Raw genomic sequence first — 22,351 nt, 5'->3', positions numbered from 1 at the left:
CTTGGTTAGAATAGTATATTTAAGCAAAAGCTTGCATGGTACAATGCACACACCATTAGTCACATGCTGCTTCTCAATAGTGAAACCATCAATTTTATTATAGATGTGAATATGTGCAAGAGGTCTAACTATAATTGGAACATTAGCCAAGAAACAGATGGGGATTCTGATTAAGAGTATACCTCTTGGGTATATGTTGTACAAGCAGCATCTCTAGCAGAAGAGAGAAGGTTATCAAGCCCTCTTATAGTATATGCAAACTAGATATAAACACAGCAACATAAACTAGAAATTTGGTTTTGGACACTGTGTTTTTAAGAAAAGGTTCTATTTCACGTAAAGTAAGCAAAACACTAGCCTCCACGCAATACAAAATATGTGTTCTATCTGTTCCACAGAAGAGCATTTTGGATTATCTATTTTTAAATTTAGTATTAAAAAAAAATAATCCAGATCACTACCATAGATATGAGTGATTTAAATGTGGAAAATGAAGTAATGTGCAAATGCTGTTGAGTGTTATGGAAAAGAGATATCAGATCTATTATTTTCGTAGAAGAATAACTAGGGGTTTTTTAAATGGATCCTTTAAATTTTGTGGTTAATATATTTAAACCTTAAATTTAAGAACTTTATTTCAGAATTTATTTTTTTTTTAAGAATTGAGGGTTTTGCAAATATGAAACTACCTACTTGCCTTACCCAGAGCACGAGTAACAAACATACCCAACTCTCAGGAATAAAACTTCCACTCGCTCTTGAAAGTCACATCAGGACACAGCATAGCTTGCATATTCCAGGTATCATTTTCCTACCTCACCTCCCAGTTTTGTTTATAGTTCCTGAGATTTCTATTCCCTGATTTTCTAGTGCCTGTGTTGTATTAACTGTTGGAAATTTTATCATTGCCAGTGGTACAGAACTGTAGCAGGGCAGTCTTGCAGTTCATATTGCCCCAGCAGACCACCAGACAACTATCAGTCTCTCAGAATTATCCAGTTTAATTCAGACAGTATTCTCTAGGATCGACCAGTGGACTAATATCAAGACCCAGAGTATCCTCATTTTTCCAGAGGATCCTCTTTTTTCGACAAAGATTTTCACCCAGAATATTGCAGCTCCTACTCACTGCACCTCACACAGATTCAGATTCAAATGTGGCTGAAAAAAGCCACTTCAGTATGTGATGCCACATGCAGCAAGTAACTGAGTAGCTGTCACACAGTCCCTTCTAACAAATACCTGTTTCCTTTTTTTCTATTCTCATAATGTACCAAACACTCTTTCTTGTTATACTTTTTATATAAGGAACTAATTCCTAAAACAATTTAGGTTACATATTCATAGAATATTATATATACTATAAAAACTTAACAATTAATCAAGCTGAGAGAGAGCAGCTCATGCAAAGTAGGTAACTTCACCAAGAGACCAGATAAACATATTGAAGATGGCAAAGGTTATGATTTCAATATTTGGATTCATGGGAAAGTTATTTGTCTGGATCCTTCTACCTCTAACGTTCATTACATTGAAGAAGAGCCATTCTTTTCTTTATGAGTAGATAATAAAGGTAATTGGAATTACTCATGTAAATCAAATGGAGAAGAGAACTAGGGTAAAAAAACCCCAAACCTACACTCTGAAAACACGTTGTGTGACAATGTATAGAGGCCATTGGGAGCAGCTCCTTCCTCCAGAACACAATCGCATCTGCTCTCTGTGGACTAATGTGCCATAGCATGCAATTTAGTGCTACATAAACTCACCTTGAATACGCACTGTGGAATCTCTCGTTCAAATGCTGTACAATTATTCCCACAACACTGTTCAGCTCCCTCACTGTTATTGCTGATATTCTGGCAGCACTGAAAAGACAAATTAATACTAGCCATGACAGACTCAGGATTGCCAAATTAAGTGATGCAGATAGCAGGGAGGAAGGCAGGTTCCTTCTCCATTTGCAACTCCTTCTTTTCCCTGTTTTCCTCTTACCGCTTTAAGCAATCCTTTATAAGATGCTCATAATACCATTCTAGTTTCCTACATGAGTTTTCTAGTGAGAAGTAAATCCAAAGACTGATCCCTATAGACTTTATTTCTAGGCAATCTCCTCACGAAGATCCAACAGCATGTTCTGTTCCTGACAGATCTACCACCCTGTTCCGGAACAATTCCTGTCTGCAGAAAATAGAGCTTATACTCTTTCTCCCCTAAACGCTCTCTACTTTCTTGATTATTGTGGCCAGCATCACCATTCAACGTGTCAGTCAGTTTTGTAATCTTCACAACATCTTCAGTTTACATTTTTTTAAGTTCACCACATGGCTGCGCAAAATTGCACCAGGAATTTCCACTAGTGTTAACTTTGCTAAAATAGAGGATTTCCTGTCCACCATCACAGCCTAAACTCTTGTACAAGTTCTATCTCCTGTCTCAATTTCTGCATATTCTTTTCTGGTTCACATCCATTGAAAATACTACTGCAAAGAGTATTTGTCAGCCAGTCATTTTGATCGTATCACCGCAGTTTCTGTATTCCCTCTTTACTAATATACTTTCACACACATACACTGATCAATCAGTCTTGACAACACTTTAGATGTTGGTGTGCCAAGATCAGTGCCAACTGTGGTGACTGGTATGACCTTAGAGATTGCTTGTAGAGTTTTCTGTCTGTCTGCTGTATCCTAGGCTCAAAATTCTTTGGAGCGAGCAGGGAAAGGAAGTGATCTGTATTATTCTGCTTTATTCATGCAACATCCAAGCACCATGGGCCACTCTCCATGAAGCAGGCTCTTGTATTCCAAAACAATGCATCAAACATGACAGCAGAATTTCCCTGCTGAGAATACTTTTTTTGTAGTCTAACATACCAGTTCTGCTATGACATATGGGTCCTATGAGACTTACTGTCTTCTAAAAGAGAGAAAAAAGCTTTTAGCTTTAACTTTAAAATAGTTCTTAATTATAAAAACAATAGATTAATTAATTATAAAAACAATTTTTCGTTGTTTCCTCAGGCTGGGATGGTATGGCTATTATTTCACACATTCTAGATTTATTAATTATGATCAGAAGCTTCACAAAAAATCTGGGAGTCACTGAATACTCAAAATATAATTTTTTCAAGTTTACAAACTCTGTTTCAGTTGTTTGGTCTGGCACAGATAGTTCTAGATCTTAAAATATTGTCTCTATTTGCTATTACTAACAGCAAATCTTTAATAAAGAATTTACACTGTCACCCCCTCTTGACAGCACATGAGGGCTTCTTAATCATTCAGAACCTGGGCAAAAGTTTACTGTGCCAGAGACCTATTTCTAAGGAAAATTCTGCAATGCTGTCAAAGCACACAAGTGAGGTATAGTATAGACCTACCTGGCTAATTATATACTAGCTCAGGTATGCAGGTAGCAATGGAGGTTGGCAACATTAACCCACATAAACTAGCAATCCAATGATTAGAGGAAATGCAGGTAGATATGCAGCCCCTGCTGAGGCCTGTGCTGCCACGGCTACATCACAATTGGCACTTAGTTCCTTTAAAATGAGCTAGAGTGTGTCCCAAGAACACTCACTGACGTAGGAAAACTATGATGCTCCAGACTGATGCCAACAAGGGCCAGACGACAGCATTTGGTCCTGCTCACGTGTGAGATCCCACTTCCTGGTAATACTTGCTGCCTATTCAAGAGTATTTTTTGCCCTGTCACACTTTGCAGTACGCACCTATTCATTGTGGCATTACATACTGCTGTAATTAAGATTCTGTTTTGATTTCCAATATAAACATACCATATTAGTAGCAACTTTTTCTCTGAAAGGACTCCTACTTTTACTACATACACTTCCTTATGCTTGTTTTACCAGAAGTAGAGAGAGATGCGGGTTAATCGGGCTTCATTACTACATCTCTTATGTGATAAAAATTATTCACTTAATTTGAAAGGAAATATTTTGTGATTATCTAAAATCTGGTACCAATTTTATCACTGAAATAAGAGAAGTGTTTATTACACACAGAATTTTGATGCTTCCCTTATTACTGGGATTTTTCTATGTTAACCTTCAGCTCTTATGGTTATTTTGCAATGTGTTCAGACTGAGCTGTTGACCAACCAAACTCAAGCTGGTTCCCCGTGGCCTTTAGCAGTATTTCAGAGACCAAATGCCCTCGAGTCCGCTGTGTTCTGAGCCGAGCACTGTTGAGCAAGGTAGGAGGATCCAGTTCCAAATTATTTCTGTCACAAGTGGCATAAAATAAAAGAGGTTGGAAACAGGCAAATTCTGTTTTCACTTCCATAAAAGGAAAGACTGGGCAGCGGACAAGAGAATTCAAGGTTAATGATTAATGGACAAAGAATTTCTTGCAAAGCATTGATAATTCTCTCCTTTTCTCATCTCTTTGCAGAATTTAGCAGCGCATTCTCCAACTCCCATTCAGTGAAAGAAGAAATGAAAAGTTTGCAACTTCTCTCATTTTTGTTGCTTTCTTGCATCATCACCCCAGCAAATACATATGGAGGAAAGAAAAAAGGTAATATCCTATCAAACATAAATAGTGATCATGAACTTTTTTTGAAATGTTTATGCTATAGAAATTAAGTAGTATTGACTGTCTGGTCATCAGCATGTTGGTGTTTGGGGTTTGAGTGTTATGTTCCCTTAAAATGCAGCATTTATAACTGTTTATGTTTATTGGAAAATGTAGTTTGTAATTACAACAAACATTTCTCAGTGGAAATCTATACATTCTGATACTATAGACTTAAGGTAATCTGACCTTTAACAAAACTTCTACTGAAGCTAATTTAAAAATGTATTAGTATATAAAAATATACACTGAACTGTTATCAGTTATAATCTTTGGTGTTGGAAGTATTCTATAAAATAGATTCAGTCTCCTACTATGAATAAAAATTTCTAGCTATCTGACAGTGCTGACAGCTTTCATTTTCTGAGTTGCGTAATGTAGGCTGCCTTTCACCTCATGTGATGAATATCTTTGAGTGAGAGATACATCTGCAGTATATTTTGTAGTAAAGTACTGGGGAGGATCTTTATAATTTATATGGTTGTACAACCATTTTCTACGCATTTGTGACACTGCACATTATGTCGGTATCTGTGTGACTGTTGAGTATGACAGTGCATCACGTAACTGTATTTCTTAAATCCCCTCTAATGTGATTGACAAAGACAATTCCATGTTTGCCTGCACCGTTGAGCCATACATAGCAAGCATTAGTTTTCCTTCTTATCTAACTGCATTTCTAATACTCTGTCAGGAGGGGATAAATGTAGCTTTCTCCTTAGCTGGAAATAAAGCAAGATATGCACATTCATTGCACATATGCACATTGAGGTGGTGGAGTCTCCAACTCTGGAGACATTCAAAACCCACCTGGACATGTTCCTGTGTAACCTGCTCTAGGTGACCCTGCTCTGGCAGGGGGGTTGGACTAGATGATCTCCAGAGGTCCCTTCCAACCCTATGATTCTATGATTCTATGATTCACAGAAGTACGGCCTCTTTCAGGAGCTGTGTTCTACATTTATGTTAATTTGTATTAACAGTTTTAGAAACAATTTCCTATAAAAATGCTTTATATATAATAGACACAGAGATTTCAATCTACAGGAGGCAGAACCACCTTTCTTTGATTCTGCACATTAAACTTCCCCTTGGGTTTTACTTTGAACAGTATAAAATCCTTGAATTAAAACACAATGAGAACTGTAAATTTCAATTAATGCTGTAACTTGGCCTGGCTCACCGGGCAGCAAGGCCTGCACATCCTTAACAGTCTCTTAGCAAGCTATTTAGAAACCTTGATCAAATTCTTGATCAAATCAGAGCACTGATTTTAGTTTGAGGCTTCTAACATTATCTTTGCCCAGATCTATTCAGACTCCACTGTGCACTTAAAGTTTAGTTCACCTTGGATACAAACACAAGGCAGAGAGAAAAAGTCACCGCACCCCCACTCTTTTACAGTCGCAGGTCTTGCCTTATGCCAGCTCACATCCCCCTGCCCCCACTCTCCGTGGCACCTTTTATAGCAAGGTCAGTCACTTCACTCTCTCCATCCCCCTTTCCCCTCATGACCTAGTACTCCTATGTCAACAGACTTCACTTGTTTGCTTATTGGTTCTGCAGCTTAAAACCTTGCTTGTGGGCCACAAAAGACAGGTCACATGTCATATTAGCACTAGCAGATATGCCTAAGTTTATCATATGTTGAAGAGAGAGACTGATTTAAGAAGCAGAGCAGGTAAAAATGCAAAACAATCTACTGTGTTTTCTTCTAAAGGCTATCCACAGCCTAACTCGATCTGCTACCGAGAGCAGTTACAAGGTTAAAGGTCCTGCTATTCCATTATGTAGAATTCAGACCCTTGTCTCCTGTCAGTTTTAAATTGGTACAACTCTAATTCACACTATCCATTTAAATTAATGTATATTTCTGCACCTTTCACTCCCTTCCTCTCCTTCTCCAATCCAACCTCAGCCACACTAGCTCTGTCCATAAGATAATGCAATTCCCTGTTCTCAAAACTTTGCCTTATTTCTGTTACCATTTGATTCATCTGTATCAAATGTCTGGCATGTAATTTTAGCCCAAGCAATTGCCTATAAGGGAACCATCCTCTAAAAGAGCAATCACCGTGTAGTAAGTCCTTCTCATTTATTTGTATCCAGCAAATAAACAACACCCTGCTTCAATTTTCTCTGTATCATTCTATCCCCCTACACAGTAAAAGAAATTACATCACAAAAAAATAATTCATAGGAATTAGACTGCAGCAGGTAAATCACTGTAGGTAGGTGTATATAAATCCTTTTGTTCAAGTTATGTAAATAAATACATATTATAGGTTCTTATTTTATACTTAAATACATAGAATAAGATGGACTGCATTACCACGCAAACACATCATCACATTTAAAGCACATGCAGAGGTTATTCTTAAAAAGCCACAGAGTGTTTCTGAAATGCCATGGTTTTCTTGTATATTTATATAGCAGGAAATAAATTTGGCATTTTTTGGCAAAAGTTCATTATCTAAAAGCAGCATCCCAAAAAAAGACCAGAAATAAGCACCTAAAAATAAGATCCCTGAAGTTGAGCCAAGATGATTCTTTCTAAAAGTATGCAAAAAATATTTCAACGTAAGCTCTTATTTATTTTTATTCTTCTGGAAACTTAAAACCAGATGGAAATATATTCCATTATTCCACTTCATTGTGTAGAATAGTCAGTAGTTGACCTGAAAATACATGTTGTTGAGCTAGAACTAAGTAAATTTGGTTTACAGTCACTCAGATCCTATGTATCCTAAACTCCTTATGTCCTAAACTCCAGCTGTGCTTCCATGACATTGCTGTTCCAAGGTTCTCAGTTTCTTCTCCCCATCTCTACAACATGTCTATATTCCTGAATTACCCCATGACTTAGTGCCTCCCATGGTACCCCATGGATGTCCCAGCACACTCTAGCTTCCTCATGTACCTTACACAACCCTTGCTCGGACGCTCCTCAGCCTGAGATCCACTCCATGGTCTCCCTCCCCAGCCCTGCACTACTGTGACCTCCTCACACCTGCTACCTACCCTTTTTTGCTTTGCTCTGCATACATGCTGTGAGTGTTTCAGGGGTACGGTTGTGTCCCTTGACTAGCTAGTGTGGACAGGCTCATGGATCAGGTAGTAACTGGCCCAGGGCTGCTCACTGCACCAAGTGGGAAGGAAGCTACTACACTCCTGTGTTTGGTACTGGTGCTCAAACACAACCAAATTCCAGGGACAAAATGGTTTGAGCTAATTGCATCCCCAATGCCTGCATGAGCTGAACTCAAGCACAAACCAGTACTCTCTGAGTTTTCCTGTCTAATGAGTGGTTGGTTGTCTCCAAATGACAGAGTGCAAGGTAACAGCTAAGCTTTATGGATAAGCGAAGTGCTAGAATTAAATGTTTACTTGAACACTGTGTAAATGCAATAGCAAATGTGTTGCTACAACGGTCTTTCTTCTCTATCCAGCTGTTGATTTTCAGAAAACATGTAGGAATTTAATATTTGATACCTCTTTCTCTCTATAAAGTTTTATTTAAATTGGCTACAAAAATTACTGAAGAGAATGATTCTCTTTCTCTCCCTCTTCTTCCTATGCACAAATATACCATGATTACAGCCTATGGAAACAAGACTAAAAAACATTAATATTTCTAGTTTACTTCAATGGAGTTTGTGCAGCATCACTGACCTCAAGATTCAGGTCACTTCTACTTAAATCATTTAAACAGGGATTCAGGAGCTAAATTTTATCTCATTCTGAAATATTTGTCCAAGACATCCTGGAAGTTGAAAGTTCAGATTTTAGTATACTAACCAGTTACACTAATGATCTATGTTATGCCATTATTAGAAAAAATTCTACAAATGTATTTGCTGCCATTTTCTGAGTAGCTGTGTTTCAGAAATACGGTATACGTACACAGCATTTGCAATGCTCTCAGGAGTCTTAGAATTCTACCAAAATTTCTATAATCTGAAACAGATATTTTTCCTTTTGGCACCTGGAAAAAATCTACAAATATAGTTTCAGACATAAATTTTCACCACAGAGTCTGAAATATAACTGTAGTCTAACTAATTGAAGACCCTTTGCTTTTTCCCATGAAAAGAGACAATAATGGGCACTCGATCGACAAAGGAACTATTCATGCATGAAACAAGTTTCAATATTTCTACTAATGCAAGTGACAGAACATCTTAATGAGGCCGTTAAATTCACCAGAGGACTGTAATTCACTTGACTTAGGCATTACATTCTTCTGACTACTACTGTATGAATAGTGGTTGAACTCATATGACACTTGAGAAACTTGAACACACAGAACATTTCTTGATAACGTGGCAGTGCAATCTAATTGCTTAACTAATTTTCTTCCTTTTTCTCTCAAACCAAAGAAGGTTATAGTTGTTTTTTAAATATATATATAGTTTGAATGAAAAATATCAATAAAACCATTCATTACTAAAGAGAACATTTTTCTTTTCTGATTATTGTGTAGTTCACTCTAGGTTTATATTGCACATTTCATTTTGGTAAACACAGTTATGCCCAATCCATGTGGAGCCTCAGGGTTAGTAATAGGGTTTCATGAACAGCAGTGCAATATTGATGATGTAGCTCATAACACCATATGGTCCCCTAGGGCGGCCTTAACACAGTGACCTTTTTTCCTATATGTTAGCTAGAGCTAAGAGACTGTTTGCTGAAGCTAAGTCGGACTCCTCATATAGTGGAATAGCTTGGCAGCAGGTGGATGGGCCAGCAGCCACGTCCAAGCAGCATGATTAAGATTTCCTGGCAACATAAGCAGTAACTGGCAAAAGAGACAGAAGGGGCCATCTATCTGCACATGCCAAGACTGGGTGATAAAGTTCACTGCTTTGGCAACAGGCCAAATGTGAATTACAGTTCTTCCAAAAAAATATTTTCATGTCTATGTTCCAAGTTAAAAAAATTACCGCTTTCACACTTTGTAGCTTTTCTTCTAGAAAAAATGTACGGTTTTTTAAGTAATACTACAATGACATCTTTCTTGCTTGTTCCTTTTAATTTTTAAAAAATTGTTACAATTGCTAATATCCCCAGGAAGCATTACCTGCACAGGATTGCACACCCTTACACATACCCAACAAAAGCTTTTGCTGGTGCTGAAATGCTTCTAATACAACATGGTTGCGGAAATGGGAGTTGTTGCCTAAAAATAGTCACAGACATTCTCCTGCCTTCTCTGATTTGCTTGCCCAGTCCAGTAAAATCCATTTGAATCTTCTACCAACAATACAGTTTATATTTGGGCTCCTACTTGGCCTCCAGACTTCATGGTGTTTCCCTAAGTACAACAAATAACTATCAGGTAAATAACAGAAAGAAAACGACAAAAATGAAATCTAGACGTACTGAATATGAGTGGAGAAGGGGTTTAAACGCATATTGCTCTCTGGAATAAAAACAGCATGTCTGATCTGAAAGATCAATTTTTATTAGAGAAGCTCTCAAAATTTCTGCTATTTTGAAGTATTTGATCCAAACACCATTTCCTCATTTTGCATATTGCTTTAGTCAGTAAGTGAAACTGATGGAGACTACTTACAGAGGAAGGTACTGAACCATGGGAGAGATTATGACAGAGCAGGTCCAAGGACAAAGAGAAAAACATACATATATGTTTGATCTTGCTTTGCCTCTGGAGTTGACAAACTCCCATAAAATTCCACTACACTGGCATATCTTAATGCTAACTTTGTAAATATATAGAAAAACTGCTGAGATTAAATTTTTAATTTTAAAATGTTGTGTACTTGGCCTCCAGACTTCATGGTGTTTCCCTAAGTACAACAAATAACTATCAGGTAAATAACAGAAAGAAAACTACAAAAATGAAATCTAGACATACTGAATATGAGTGAAGAAGGGGTTCACTTGTGGCTCTACTTTATGCATCTTAGTCTGAAAATAATCTGTAGTATCTGACTGGGGGATTTTATTCAGTCTTTCAAGCACCGCTCTTCTCCCTTTCATCAACAAAGGGACATAAGGGATGTTAGAGGACATCAATTAAGGTTTAACTCCATGTTTGCTAATCTGCATTGCCAAAAACCACTCGAATTAGGGATTCTGTCAAATCAGGGTAGGAGGGCTGTGTGTGTTCCTTAGTTATATTCATTAAAAATTATGCTGGAAAACTATCAAAATACATCCTGATTTATTTACCAAGCAATTAATTGTGTAATTAATTTATTGTCCAAGCAATTAATTATCATGATTTTTGTCTAAAACCTGTCCAGATCTGACCTTTGATTGGAATTCTATGAGTTGTTATAAAAATACTAATAATTAAATTGTATTTATGATTTAAGAGGATAGCATTTTGATTAGTTGTATTTCCAGTTGATTTCTTTCTGTCTTTTAGTGAAGTAGAATTGCTAATTTTCGTATTTATGTCGCTTGTACTTAAGATGCCAGTGCCAATGCCTTCAAGGTTTGCTTTTTAGGGACTGGCAATAAGAAGGGAAGGGACGTGGGAGAAACACTCAACTTATTTTTAAGGGTAAATTGTTTGGGCAATTTTTATTCACTACAAACAAAATATTTTGAATGGCATTATTCAGGGAATGCTTTCACCCCAGAATTTACAGCTTTCCAACAAAATTTTTTAAAAAGTTTAATCACTTGTAAGAATGATGGATAGTATTTAAAATTATCATTATTTTCAGAAAGATATGAAAGCTACTGCATTTCTGAAACTGAAGCAGTATATTGCTTTCAATGCCTAAATTGTGAGGAAAAAATAACAATATGAATTAGCAACCTTTTTAGGATGTGTGGAAAAGGTTTAACCTCAAGTTTATTGTGCCAGATACATGATTTGTAAACTATGCATCTTTCTTACTGAATTACATTATGTAAGAATCCCAAAAGCCTTCTACAGGTATTGAATCAGGCCCTTAGTAGCTACTTAAATTCTTTTTTAATGTCTAATCTTAGACTCTAGTCCCCATTAAAGCTGCAATATCACTCCTCTTCTGCAATTCACTAGTCAGCAGTTTTCAGACCTTTCAAACATCTGTACAATTTCATAACCTTGACTAAAATAGCTTATGTCTATGACAACATATACATTGCCACCTACACAACAGTGCCTAGCTAAACTACAAGGAAACTTGACAACCCTGATTGCATTTCATGTGTTTATGCAAATGAGAGTAAGCAGGATGCAGCATGACCTAGAGCAGAGGTTCACTATCAAGAACAAGACTTTCACAGACCGTATCTGTGCAGGATTCCCCAAATCTGCTGTTCAAGTTAAGGACCAACTACAACAAGGAAAAAAATAGAGTCTTCTCTGACACTTGAAAGTAACTCCAAAGCAGTTTTTGTATATTTTTCAGGAAGCAGCAGAAAATTTAATGGACAGGATGTATTCCTCCCTCCAGAGTACAGAGCAAATGGAGGGAACTGTGACTAGATTACAGTTAATTCTCTGGCCTGCACTTCCATTTGTGCCGAAATGAGCAGGGCAGGTTGCAAAATTAGAGTCTAGATACTAAAAGAAATAAAAGAACTTAGAATATTAAAATAAACAACTCAGTGACTGGACCTCTGCAGTGCTAGAAGATACATGGAATGCCAGCTGGCACATCATCTAAAAATCTACGGTGCTCTTTATCCATCATGGCTACCTTCTGCTTACCTGGGAATAGAAATTAAAGCTTGTTCTTTTAATTGGGAACAGGTTTTTGTAAGAGACATAATAAATCATTGCTTTCTTAGTAGATGACATCAAAGACTCATGGAAGCCGAGGCACTAAAATGAGGTGTTTGTATCAGAAATCTTTGTTTATAGCTTGCCCAATAAGGCTCTTTTTAGAGCTCCTCAAGAAAATATGTCAGCGTGAAGTGCTGAAATTGCTCTTCTGTGTTTCATTGACTATTGCAATTCTGCCATCTTTACTTATACTGGCTAGTAAGTACTTCATTATCCCCAAGCTCATTTGCATACTACAGTACTCTGCAGTACACCAGTGAGAGCACTCAGGCATCGCCTTCACCAAAAAGACAGTATTCCAACTGGTTCCAGCTGAGCTGTACTTATTGCTCTCTAGAGCACACCAAGGTCAGTATAGAAAAAAGAGACACTGAAAGCATTCGTGTGGCCAATAAATAATGACATTTCAAATACCATCAAATATCCATAGAATGTGTACGAAACATGAGATTTTGCTTACTACACATGAATTGGTGATCTTCAGCCTCCATTCTACACCACTAGAGAGTAGGCTGTCCCACAGAGAGCATTAGGAGATTTCCATATTTTTCCTAGGGCACAGATACCTTTCAGATTCCCTTTCCAAAAACTTCACGTGCCTTCCCTTTTTGCCAGAGCTCTACCTCCATCCCAATAGCAATCCCTGCACTCTTTCCTGGAGGGAGGAGTTCTGCATGATCCTCCTGCATGCCATTGAATAGCCTTGGTTTCTTCTCACATGCTATGTGACCATAATGTGATCTTTTATTTTAATATGCTAATTTAAAGGAACTACAACTTTTCTAAGAAACTTCAGCCAATGAACGTGTCTGTCAGCACCCTCTGGCTTGATAGTGTCAGCATTTCTAAGGAATGCAACGGAGATTATTAACTGAAGCAAATGGACAAAACTTGCAGTCTTTGATCCAGCTCCCAAAATAAACAGTGGTGATGCTTACTATTTTAATCTCCCTAAATCACAGCTCAGATTAAGTGGCAATAGGAAGGGCTGCTGACTACTCTGTATTCTTCAGTAGGGACAGGACATGCTGTAATTTGCTGAGTGTAGAGACCTTGACATCTGGGATTTTAGGTAACAGAAACAAACACAATTACTGCAAATGTTCTTAGAGAATAAAAATAAAAGCGGGAGTGTGACATATTGTTCCATCCAAGAGTAATCTTTGCACCTCTCTTCTCCCAAACCCGTTTCTGGAATTTTAGTAAATTCATAGGATTTGCACTTTGGATTTGTTTGGTTTTTCCCTTATGATTCTGTGCTCTTTTCTATCTTTCTAGTCCACTTTATGAAGATTGTGTACATCCATTAAAAATCTTCACCTTTACAAAACATTAAGTGCTAGTCAATTAATTACATTGAGGATACCTGCATGGCTTTAAGATTAAGCTAGCCATTCATTTAAATGAAACGTTACTCCCCTGAATACCACCAAATAGCTGATATTTATGGGCCTACCAGAAACTTTTAAGTTATTACTTTCCATCTATGATGTATCAATGTTAGTTCTTAAGCTGGGAAAAAAAAAAAAAAAAAAAAAAAAAAAAGAAAACCACCAACAAAACTTCTGGGTTTGGATACTTTGAATATGATTGATAATCCTGATGTGCAGAGGGGAAGCGAACTCTCAGACATCAGAGAGTTACACTGCATGCGTTGAGGTACTAGGTGCTCTGAGCTCAGAAGGACTTCTCACAACATGTGCTTCAGATCAGCATTTAGCACTCTGCAACCCCCAGCACATCATTGCTTCTGATCTCCTCTTTAGACATTCTGGACCAAGTCCAGAGTAATCTGAACAAATGAGTCTCGAGTCTTTACCAAGTGACTGAAGATTTCTTTTACGGTTACTCGGTAAGCTACTTTAAGTAACAATTCAGCTACTGACTACCTGTATTTTTGTTTTTCAAAGTAAACACAGCCACTCAACTGTAATACTACAGAACTCTCTGGATCCATAAAATTGCCAGATGAAAGATTGTGTCTTTCAGATATTCTTTTATTTCATTAAAATAATCTTTGATTTTAGCTTAAATTATGATTGAAATTATTCTAAGTAAAATCAATTTTTATTAAAGCTGGTAGTAGATTTCCCTTGGATTTTCTGTGAGCTGACACTGCCTGGAAATTTCTGTCTTGAATGTATGCTCTTGGAAGGGGTAAGTAGTTGGAAAAAGCAATAAACCAACATTTTCCTTCGAGCTGCTGTCCCTCAGTCTATAACTGTGTCCCTGAGCAAGCTTAATTGATCAGAATAGGGCAATCATATGTGAATGTTCTTTTCTCTTTGATTTTTAGAATGCCCTTTAAGAGTATAATCAAAGTGAGACTAAGGACATGAGTTATGCCAAATTAAGAATCTAACAGAAAATCAAACATTTATATTAATAAAAAAGAAGGGGTGACATTCCACATGTGTCCAGCTCTGGGGAAAATCAAGGCCTCAAATACTTGATTTTTGTGTTTGGTACTTAACCAGTGTTCAGTGACTGCAGATGTTTTAAAGTCAAAGGGAAAGGTTGTGGTTCATTACACACTTAGTGATATTAACAACTTAAGCAGCCCTTGCTTCAGGCCACTCTTGCAGGTACCTCATAAGACTCTCCATTGTGCCAGTATAGCTCCTTGTAGCAAAAAAGCTTGGAAACTGGTCCAGTTGAAAAATAATCCTATTTTTTTCTTGGTTATCCTACTTTTTCGCTGGATCAGCTCCCTGATCTTGTTCACTGTGCAACTAAGCGACCAGCTGTGCTGGGACAATGATGGGGACTACAGGAGGTCAGAAATGAGTGGGTGGCAGCCAGATGGGGAAGAAGTCTGCTTAGAGTTGCTCAGGCAGCACTGAAGCCAATTGTCTAATTAGGAACGAAAGACCCTTACTACTGAGTCCCTCTAATTTTTAAAATTTCATTGGTAATTTTAAGTTTTTATTCTCGATTTAAAAAAAATAAATTATGCAGTCTACCTTATCAGACTTCCCATCATCTATCTAATTTAGGAATAATAGCATTTGAAAAAAACTAAAACTATACCATTTACAAAGGAGTAAGCAGCACTAATAGCATTATTGGAGCTGACAAAACAGTGGAAGACACTTCTCACATTAATATGCCCAGGCATATTAATCTATTATTTTTCTAAAAATTCCTCTTAAATCCTACAGACTACAGCAACCAGATTCTGATGTCATTTACATCATTAAAACTTTGGGGTAATCCCAGCAGTTTCAGTGAAGCATTCTCCACTGATTCTTGTGCAGGAGAAATGAGAATTTAACCTTTGCTTTTCTGTGCATGGCTACAGTGATTTTATTTACAATTCCTGGCTCTATTAGAATTTTAAAGACGCTTTCCCCCTCTAACTTAATTGATTGATTTCCAAAAATCACTTTAGCAAAAGAAAGAGAAGTCAGAAAAAACCCAAATTTATCATTCCAATAACAGCTCATAAAAGACTGCAATTTATTTTTTTTTCTGGCTAGTGTTAATAATATTTACATTGGAAAGGTCTAGGGCAATCTCCTTGAAAATACAATTGTTTTCTGCACCATCAGCAACCTATTAGCCAGATGAAATAAAAATTTTGTACTTCAGAGCTTTTTGGGTACTTGCTGAAATTAAAGCTTTCATTTCCCTCAGAACCTCTGTACATATTTCAGCAAACTAACCATGGGGGGTTGGAACTAGGTGATTTTTAAGGTCCCTTCTAACCCAAACCATTCTATGATTCTATGAAAAAATACCAAAACTAGAGAGAAATGGTTTAATTATGAATAATCCAGTTTCTATTCTAATCACTTTCCTATTATTATTTCTGGTTTTAACAAGGCTATTTAGCCTACATGAGAAATCCCTCTAATAATGTAATCCTGGTATATTTTTGAGAGATCTCTGCCTTTTTTCCTTTTGATTCCCCAACACCACCCACTTCTCTTTCATTTACACACAAGCACCCACTTAGTTAATTGTGTGTGATCACTAAACAGAGAAACATGAAGGCATGAGCGTACCTAAGCAGATGCTGTGCACAGAAACAAAATCTCTATCCTTCAAGGACAGGGTAATTTCTGTCAGGCATTTTAAAGCCAAGGCAGGTCATTGAAGTTATTATTAGCTCTAATTAGCACTCCCACAAGCTGTTGAATTCTTTACCTGCTGCCAAAGGGCACTCAATATGGTGCAGAATTTGCTAACATCTTTGAACGAATCAGAGAAATAGCTCCTCTTTAGAAATACAGGTCTATTAAATGTGAATAGGCTTTTGGTAAAATTATGTCTGATCCACGTACCAAGTGATCTATAGAAGCAGAGATATGATGAAACTGTTCCAAAACAAAGACATTCTACAAATGTCTAAACAGAATCTTAATGATAAAAGGAAGACATCTGGCCTTACTGTATTAGTGCTATATTTTAAACTAGCAGGTTACAGACAGATAATTCATACCCCATCTCAGTTACAACACTGTTCTTTTAAGGTAGTGTTTTAGTAAGAATTTGAAGACAAGTCTGTATGAAAACTGAATTTTTTCCCCTAGTGAGCAGCCCCCCCTTGAGAATTAGAGAGATCTGAACTGAAACACAGACCTCGAAATAAAATACTGATCCTAATTGTGTGACAATGTCTAAGAACTGATGAAAGCCCAGTAAGACATCGCTTTTGTACGTTAGGCACATTTCTAACAAAGTGCCATAACAAGGAAGCCTGGCAATAGCTCTCATTAGGAAAAAGCACTGCTACAGAGCAGTAGGATTTATATGAAAGAGGAGAGAAAGAAAATGTGTTAAAATCAGCTATTTTGGGTCTACAAGACAATCCATGGTATGACCTTTAGTCTAGAGATGAATTTTCTACAAAAAAGTAAGCAAAATTGTAACAAGAGTCGTAAAGTAACATATTATAAAAAGTAAAACTAGTAAAATAATTATTGTAGAACCCAATACATAGGAACCAGGCACCTAAAGGATTCACTTCCAAAAACAAGGCCCTATTTTCTATGGAAAGAAGTTGGAAACAATAGAAAGATGTAAAGATACAGGCAAGACTTGTCTCCAACTACCATTCCTTGCAAAAGTGAAAAGCAGAGAGCAAGAAACAAAGAATAAATACTGCTATGTTTGCAAAAATTCAAGGCCCGGCCCAGTGCCGCTAGACAAGTGACAGCTCTTCATCAGCTGGAGGTGCAACCCACCAGCTGAAAGCTAAAAACAGCTAGCATCCAGACTGGGGCTTGCCTGTGTCACTTGGAGCTACCCTCAAGTTTGTGTCTGTCACTGACAGGGTGTAACTTCACCCCAAGCTCCACTTAGCAATGTAGTCTTGTATTGTATGCATTTTCATACTGCCAAATGCCAAATTGCAGAGCTGGGAATAAGGACCCCAGGATATACATGAGTCCCTTCCATGTGATGCAACACATCACGCTTTGTGGCTGCCAACGCTCAGCCAGCCCCTTTTGACTTTATGCCATCCTTAAAGTACCACTCAAAATTTTAAATAACAACTCCAGAACTCTGAAGCATCAGTAATATTAATGGTCACAATTTTAGCGTGTTCAGTATTACTACCTCTGTTTTAAACAGACACCAAAACCTGCCAAGCTTCTAGGTACTATTACACAGTATTCGGTGGCTGGAGTACGTATCTTTAGTTTCCTGGTCCCATTCTTGAAGCCATTTTCCTTGTTACACTGCAGACAGAAATGTATTTCCTCTAAAACTAATATACAAATAGCATCAAAATTCTGGCCTTCCCTCCTTCAGTAATAGTACCATTAGGTAGATGAATCAAGGTCACTGCTTTTTTATTTATGATTCTCACTTTTTGAAAAGGAAGTGCCACAAACTGAGATGTGACACCAGCTGCCAATGAAGTCTGTCATTTTCTGTAATTTGCAACAATGCACATTTGTAGCATTTTCATTATTGGGACACTTGATTTTCTGACACCAGAGCACAGTTACAAGATGTATTTCTGGGAACACAAAAATCACATGATCTGTTTCCTTTAGTATCATGCCAGCAGCTGAAGGGTGAAATAATTGCCTGGAAGGGCATTGAGTTATGTCATTCTGCTAAATTAATTGGGATAATGGGAATTCTGGAACTAGACGTCTAACTAAGATCAAGCCTTTTAAATACTATGATAGATATTAATGTCAAATGTACCAGGAATACTTTCCTTCATGGATGCAATAAGACAAACCTCTTTACAGGAACCAGCATTGCTGACTCATAATAAACCCTCAGAAAGGAAAAGAACAAAATTTTCTAACTGATTGTGATGATTCTAACACAGTTGGGTCATTGACTTGTCATTTATAAGGTTACAATAGTGCAATAAGACACTGGGATGCCTTGGATGTGCGTTTAGAGGTTACATTTACCAAATAAATAGGAGCTGGATAGATTCAAATAATGAGGATTGTGCTTATTTTAGGAGACATTATATATGGTTTCCAGCTTGTGTTTCAACAAAAAAATTGAGCAAAATTAGGGAACTGAAAAGAAAAACACATACAAAATCTCTCATTTTGTTAATGTGACATGAGAGATCAGGATTCTGGTATCTCAAGACTGGAAGGCATGCGTACTACCCCGTTCACTGAACAACTTTGAAATGAAAATAACCAAATGTATAATGCACATTTATAAGCAAACAAAACTCAGCTAAGTTGAGTATGAGCATTGATAAGTGTTTCTCTCATGATTTCACTTATTAAGGATTATTGATGTTATCTCTAAATCACTTCCACTAAATTAAAAGAGCCATATGTTGCTGTTACATCTTTGAACTTTTTCCATACTTCTTAGCATATACCAATTCAAATGTTTAAAGCATTAAATATACATTAGAACAACGCTGTTAGCTCAGGGGAGGAATCTGACCTATAAGAAACTGCTTTGGCATACTCTCATATTTGATAACATTTCCAATCAGCCAGTATATCTCTTGGTGAACCTGGAGAGTCAGCATAGTAAAGGCACTGAGAAAATCCAGGGGATTATTAAATGCATAGAGAACAAAAAACTACAGAGTTTCAGATTTTGCTTTTCACACTAAATGTCTAATGTTGAGCTATCTAACCATCTTGTCTTCTTTATCATCTATGAAAAAATGAGGAAAACAATGCTGAAGTAGCTATGTGTTAAAATAATGCTTTGAAATGTCTGTCTTTACCAAAACTATTCTGTATCTGAAGAACATAATCCTTACTGCTCTTAGCAAGGTTTTCTATCAGAAAAAACACTTTTCCCTTTTTCAGGAGCTTTGACACATATTGTAATCTACCATGCACCACTTAGATATGGGCCACCACACAAAGTGGTTACATTGATCATTATCTACTCATCATGGAATAAGATGGTAAGCAAGATTCTAAAGGGCAAGAATTGTTTGTAGTTTCCACTAAACCAAAAAGTTCCAAATCCTTAACTTCTCAAAACAAAAATGATGGAGCTCTCTGCTTACTTTCAGTTTACCTATCAGGAGTCATACAAAACAAAATGCTTGATAAAATAGGACAATCTTTTCTTCAAAATGTATCTTTTATAGTAAGGAGAAGAGCGTTCAAGAGCAGCAGACGAAATGTTACATAAAAACCTAAATGCATCTTTCTTACGTGATCACTCAGGTTCCCTCGATCTGCTTAAGCTAAATGATTCTTGGCAGTTTGCTCCATTCCGTAAATATCACATGTAATCCAAACTTTGGTGACTTCCCCATTTCTATCAAGTTTGTTCCTAGAAAGAAAAAAATTCAGCCAGAGGAAGAAGACAAGAAGAGACTTGTTCAACAGGTTTAAATTTAGTCTTTGCAAAAATGAAAGCATTTCCCACAGTCTCCAGTCCTGACCAGTAAGTCAGAAAACAGAAATGAAATTCCTGAACGTACTAGTATGTGAAGATAAGGCTCCTGGAATCAAGCTACACTCTCGACATCCCAAACAAGTTCTTAAATAATAGAAATGATGCAATTCTCTAAAAAGTTTCTTGCATTGTGAAGTAGTCAGATAAAATATGCATGTTCTTAAATAGAACTTCTAATAAAAATATTTTTCCTTTATTACAGTAAAGGTTGGCTGTCAGTGCTGCTTGTAATATGGTAGCAAAATGTGAATGAAAGTAATAAAATGTGGCATGCCAACAAAGGAATCTGAAGGAATCAAACAGCTGTACTTCCTTTTTGGTTTTTACTTTGTTTTATTCATTGCTCGTTTAAAAAAATATTTTTTATTAAATATATCACTTAAGACTGAAAGTAAGTATCCCAAATATGATAAATATGAAAAAGGCCACAACATTCAATTGATAAAAAGACATATTTTCTTTCTGCTTTGGTTTTAGTTTTAGGTACACACTCCAATGCAGCATTGTGACACATAATGAAGACAGAACAAGGAATTTCATATTTAATCCATGGTGTCACTCAGCTTCCACCAGAGTATGAATTTATATACTAAATGTATATGGTGGGTGAGAAAGACAGCAGAAGCCAAATTTATTTAATCTACTATTTCTTCTCCACTAGCAGCTATTCATCTTGTTGTAGAGTGTCATAACTACATCATTCGTCACATGTAGATTATGTCTAAGTAAAAAGTACTACAGTGCAATAAGAGCAGATCTGCATAGCGAGATATTTGGTGTTAAACACCAGAGACCCCACCACAGGTCTCTGTGGGAGGGGAGTGGTGGGAATTACTTTGGATTGTCTCTAGACTAGTTCTGTGGATGAGTGCCCATCAGAAGCTGGAGCACATTAGGTACACTCCTGGAGTGCAGGTTTCGGAGTGGATTCATCTGTAAGGAATCTGCTTTGTGTGATCCCAGATCACTCCACGATATGAACCAAAGCATGGTAAGATCAGGAGATTTGCTTTAAAAGTGCACTCCTTGTGAGTTCACTCATCCTGGTGGCTGAACAGAATATTTACATAGCTGCATCTTACTTGTACTTCCATTTAAGCAAAATGTTTCGGTTCTCCTTTCACAACACAGGCAAACTGTTTGCCCAGGCATTCACTCTTATGATCTAATTAGCTTGAGAACAATATGTTTTAGACGGATCCTGATTTGCCAAATCTTTTCCTTGAATATGGTCCCTTCATTCGACAAGAACAGATATGTCCTAAAGCAATCCCACATTTTTCCTTAGTTAGCTACAATGCCATCACTATTGAATTGTTTAAGCAGCATCCTAAAAGTCAACCTCGGCAATTATATTCATAAGACTCTCAAGCTAAAATATATTCTATTTTGTGAAAAACAGCCTCAGAAATTGGAAACAGGTCAGCTTCTTTTGTGGCTTCATTCACCGCAAAACTACCATTAATTTATTCCTAAAAAGTGATCAATCTATTTCTAAATCCAATTCCCAGTTATCATTTCCATTAACTGATTTTCAAAAACATTGATCTTACGGCATTAAACAGGTTAACTATATCAAGCAAATAATCATCAGGGCAACAATTCTATGTTCAACAAAAAAGCTATTTTACTTGAAGGGTTTATTTTTGTGAGTTCAGCACAACAGCAGATTTTCACTACAATATATACAGACTTAAAAGAGGAAATAGTAGAGTGTCAGAATGGAATAAATATTATATGGGTCAAAATTAGTCTTTGTCTTTTTCCTGTATATAATCAGCATCAAGATTAGTGCTAGGAATAGAGCCTAAATAATTTGATATTATGGGCCTCATGGGTAATTTGATAATATGGACCTAATATGGGTAAATTAATTCCTCATTAAAACTCAATGGCCGTAACTTGTGGGAACTTCACCTAGGTTTGGATTTCTGAAAGGAATGGTCAAATTCTAGGCTTGCTTTCAGTGCAATTTCCACTATGGTCACATTTGCAGCATTTGGGAAAATTCTGAGGCAGATGATTCCAACCTTTTCCCAGTTGGCCTTTACGCAAAATGACTGTATTTATATAGATATTTATATGCATTGGAACTGACTCCTACAAATAGCTGATGCCAAGCAGTGGCCAGTTTGAG

The 22,351-nt window shown here is 36.9% G+C and overlaps 1 protein-coding gene across 2 annotated transcripts in view; it reads left to right on the top strand.

The window, feature by feature from the left end:
* The first annotated feature begins 4,383 nt into the window (after positions 1-4,383).
* The window catches only part of LIPC (lipase C, hepatic type), a 62,044-nt gene continuing 44,076 nt past the window's right edge, over positions 4,384-22,351 (top strand). The window contains exon 1 of one of the 2 annotated variants that reach the window (XM_063346944.1): positions 4,384-4,541. In XM_063346944.1, the coding sequence (XP_063203014.1) occupies positions 4,460-4,541 (82 nt within the window). In that variant the 5' untranslated portion in view covers positions 4,384-4,459. The remainder of the gene's footprint in view (positions 4,542-22,351) is intronic. The other variant, XM_063346945.1, reaches the window with a different exon arrangement.

The sequence above is a fragment of the Chroicocephalus ridibundus genome, chromosome 9 (assembly GCF_963924245.1).
Source record: "Chroicocephalus ridibundus chromosome 9, bChrRid1.1, whole genome shotgun sequence".
Classification (NCBI taxonomy): domain Eukaryota; kingdom Metazoa; phylum Chordata; class Aves; order Charadriiformes; family Laridae; genus Chroicocephalus; species Chroicocephalus ridibundus.
The sequence above is the reverse complement of the archived record's forward strand: the minus strand, read 5'-3'. Positions and strand labels throughout refer to the sequence as shown.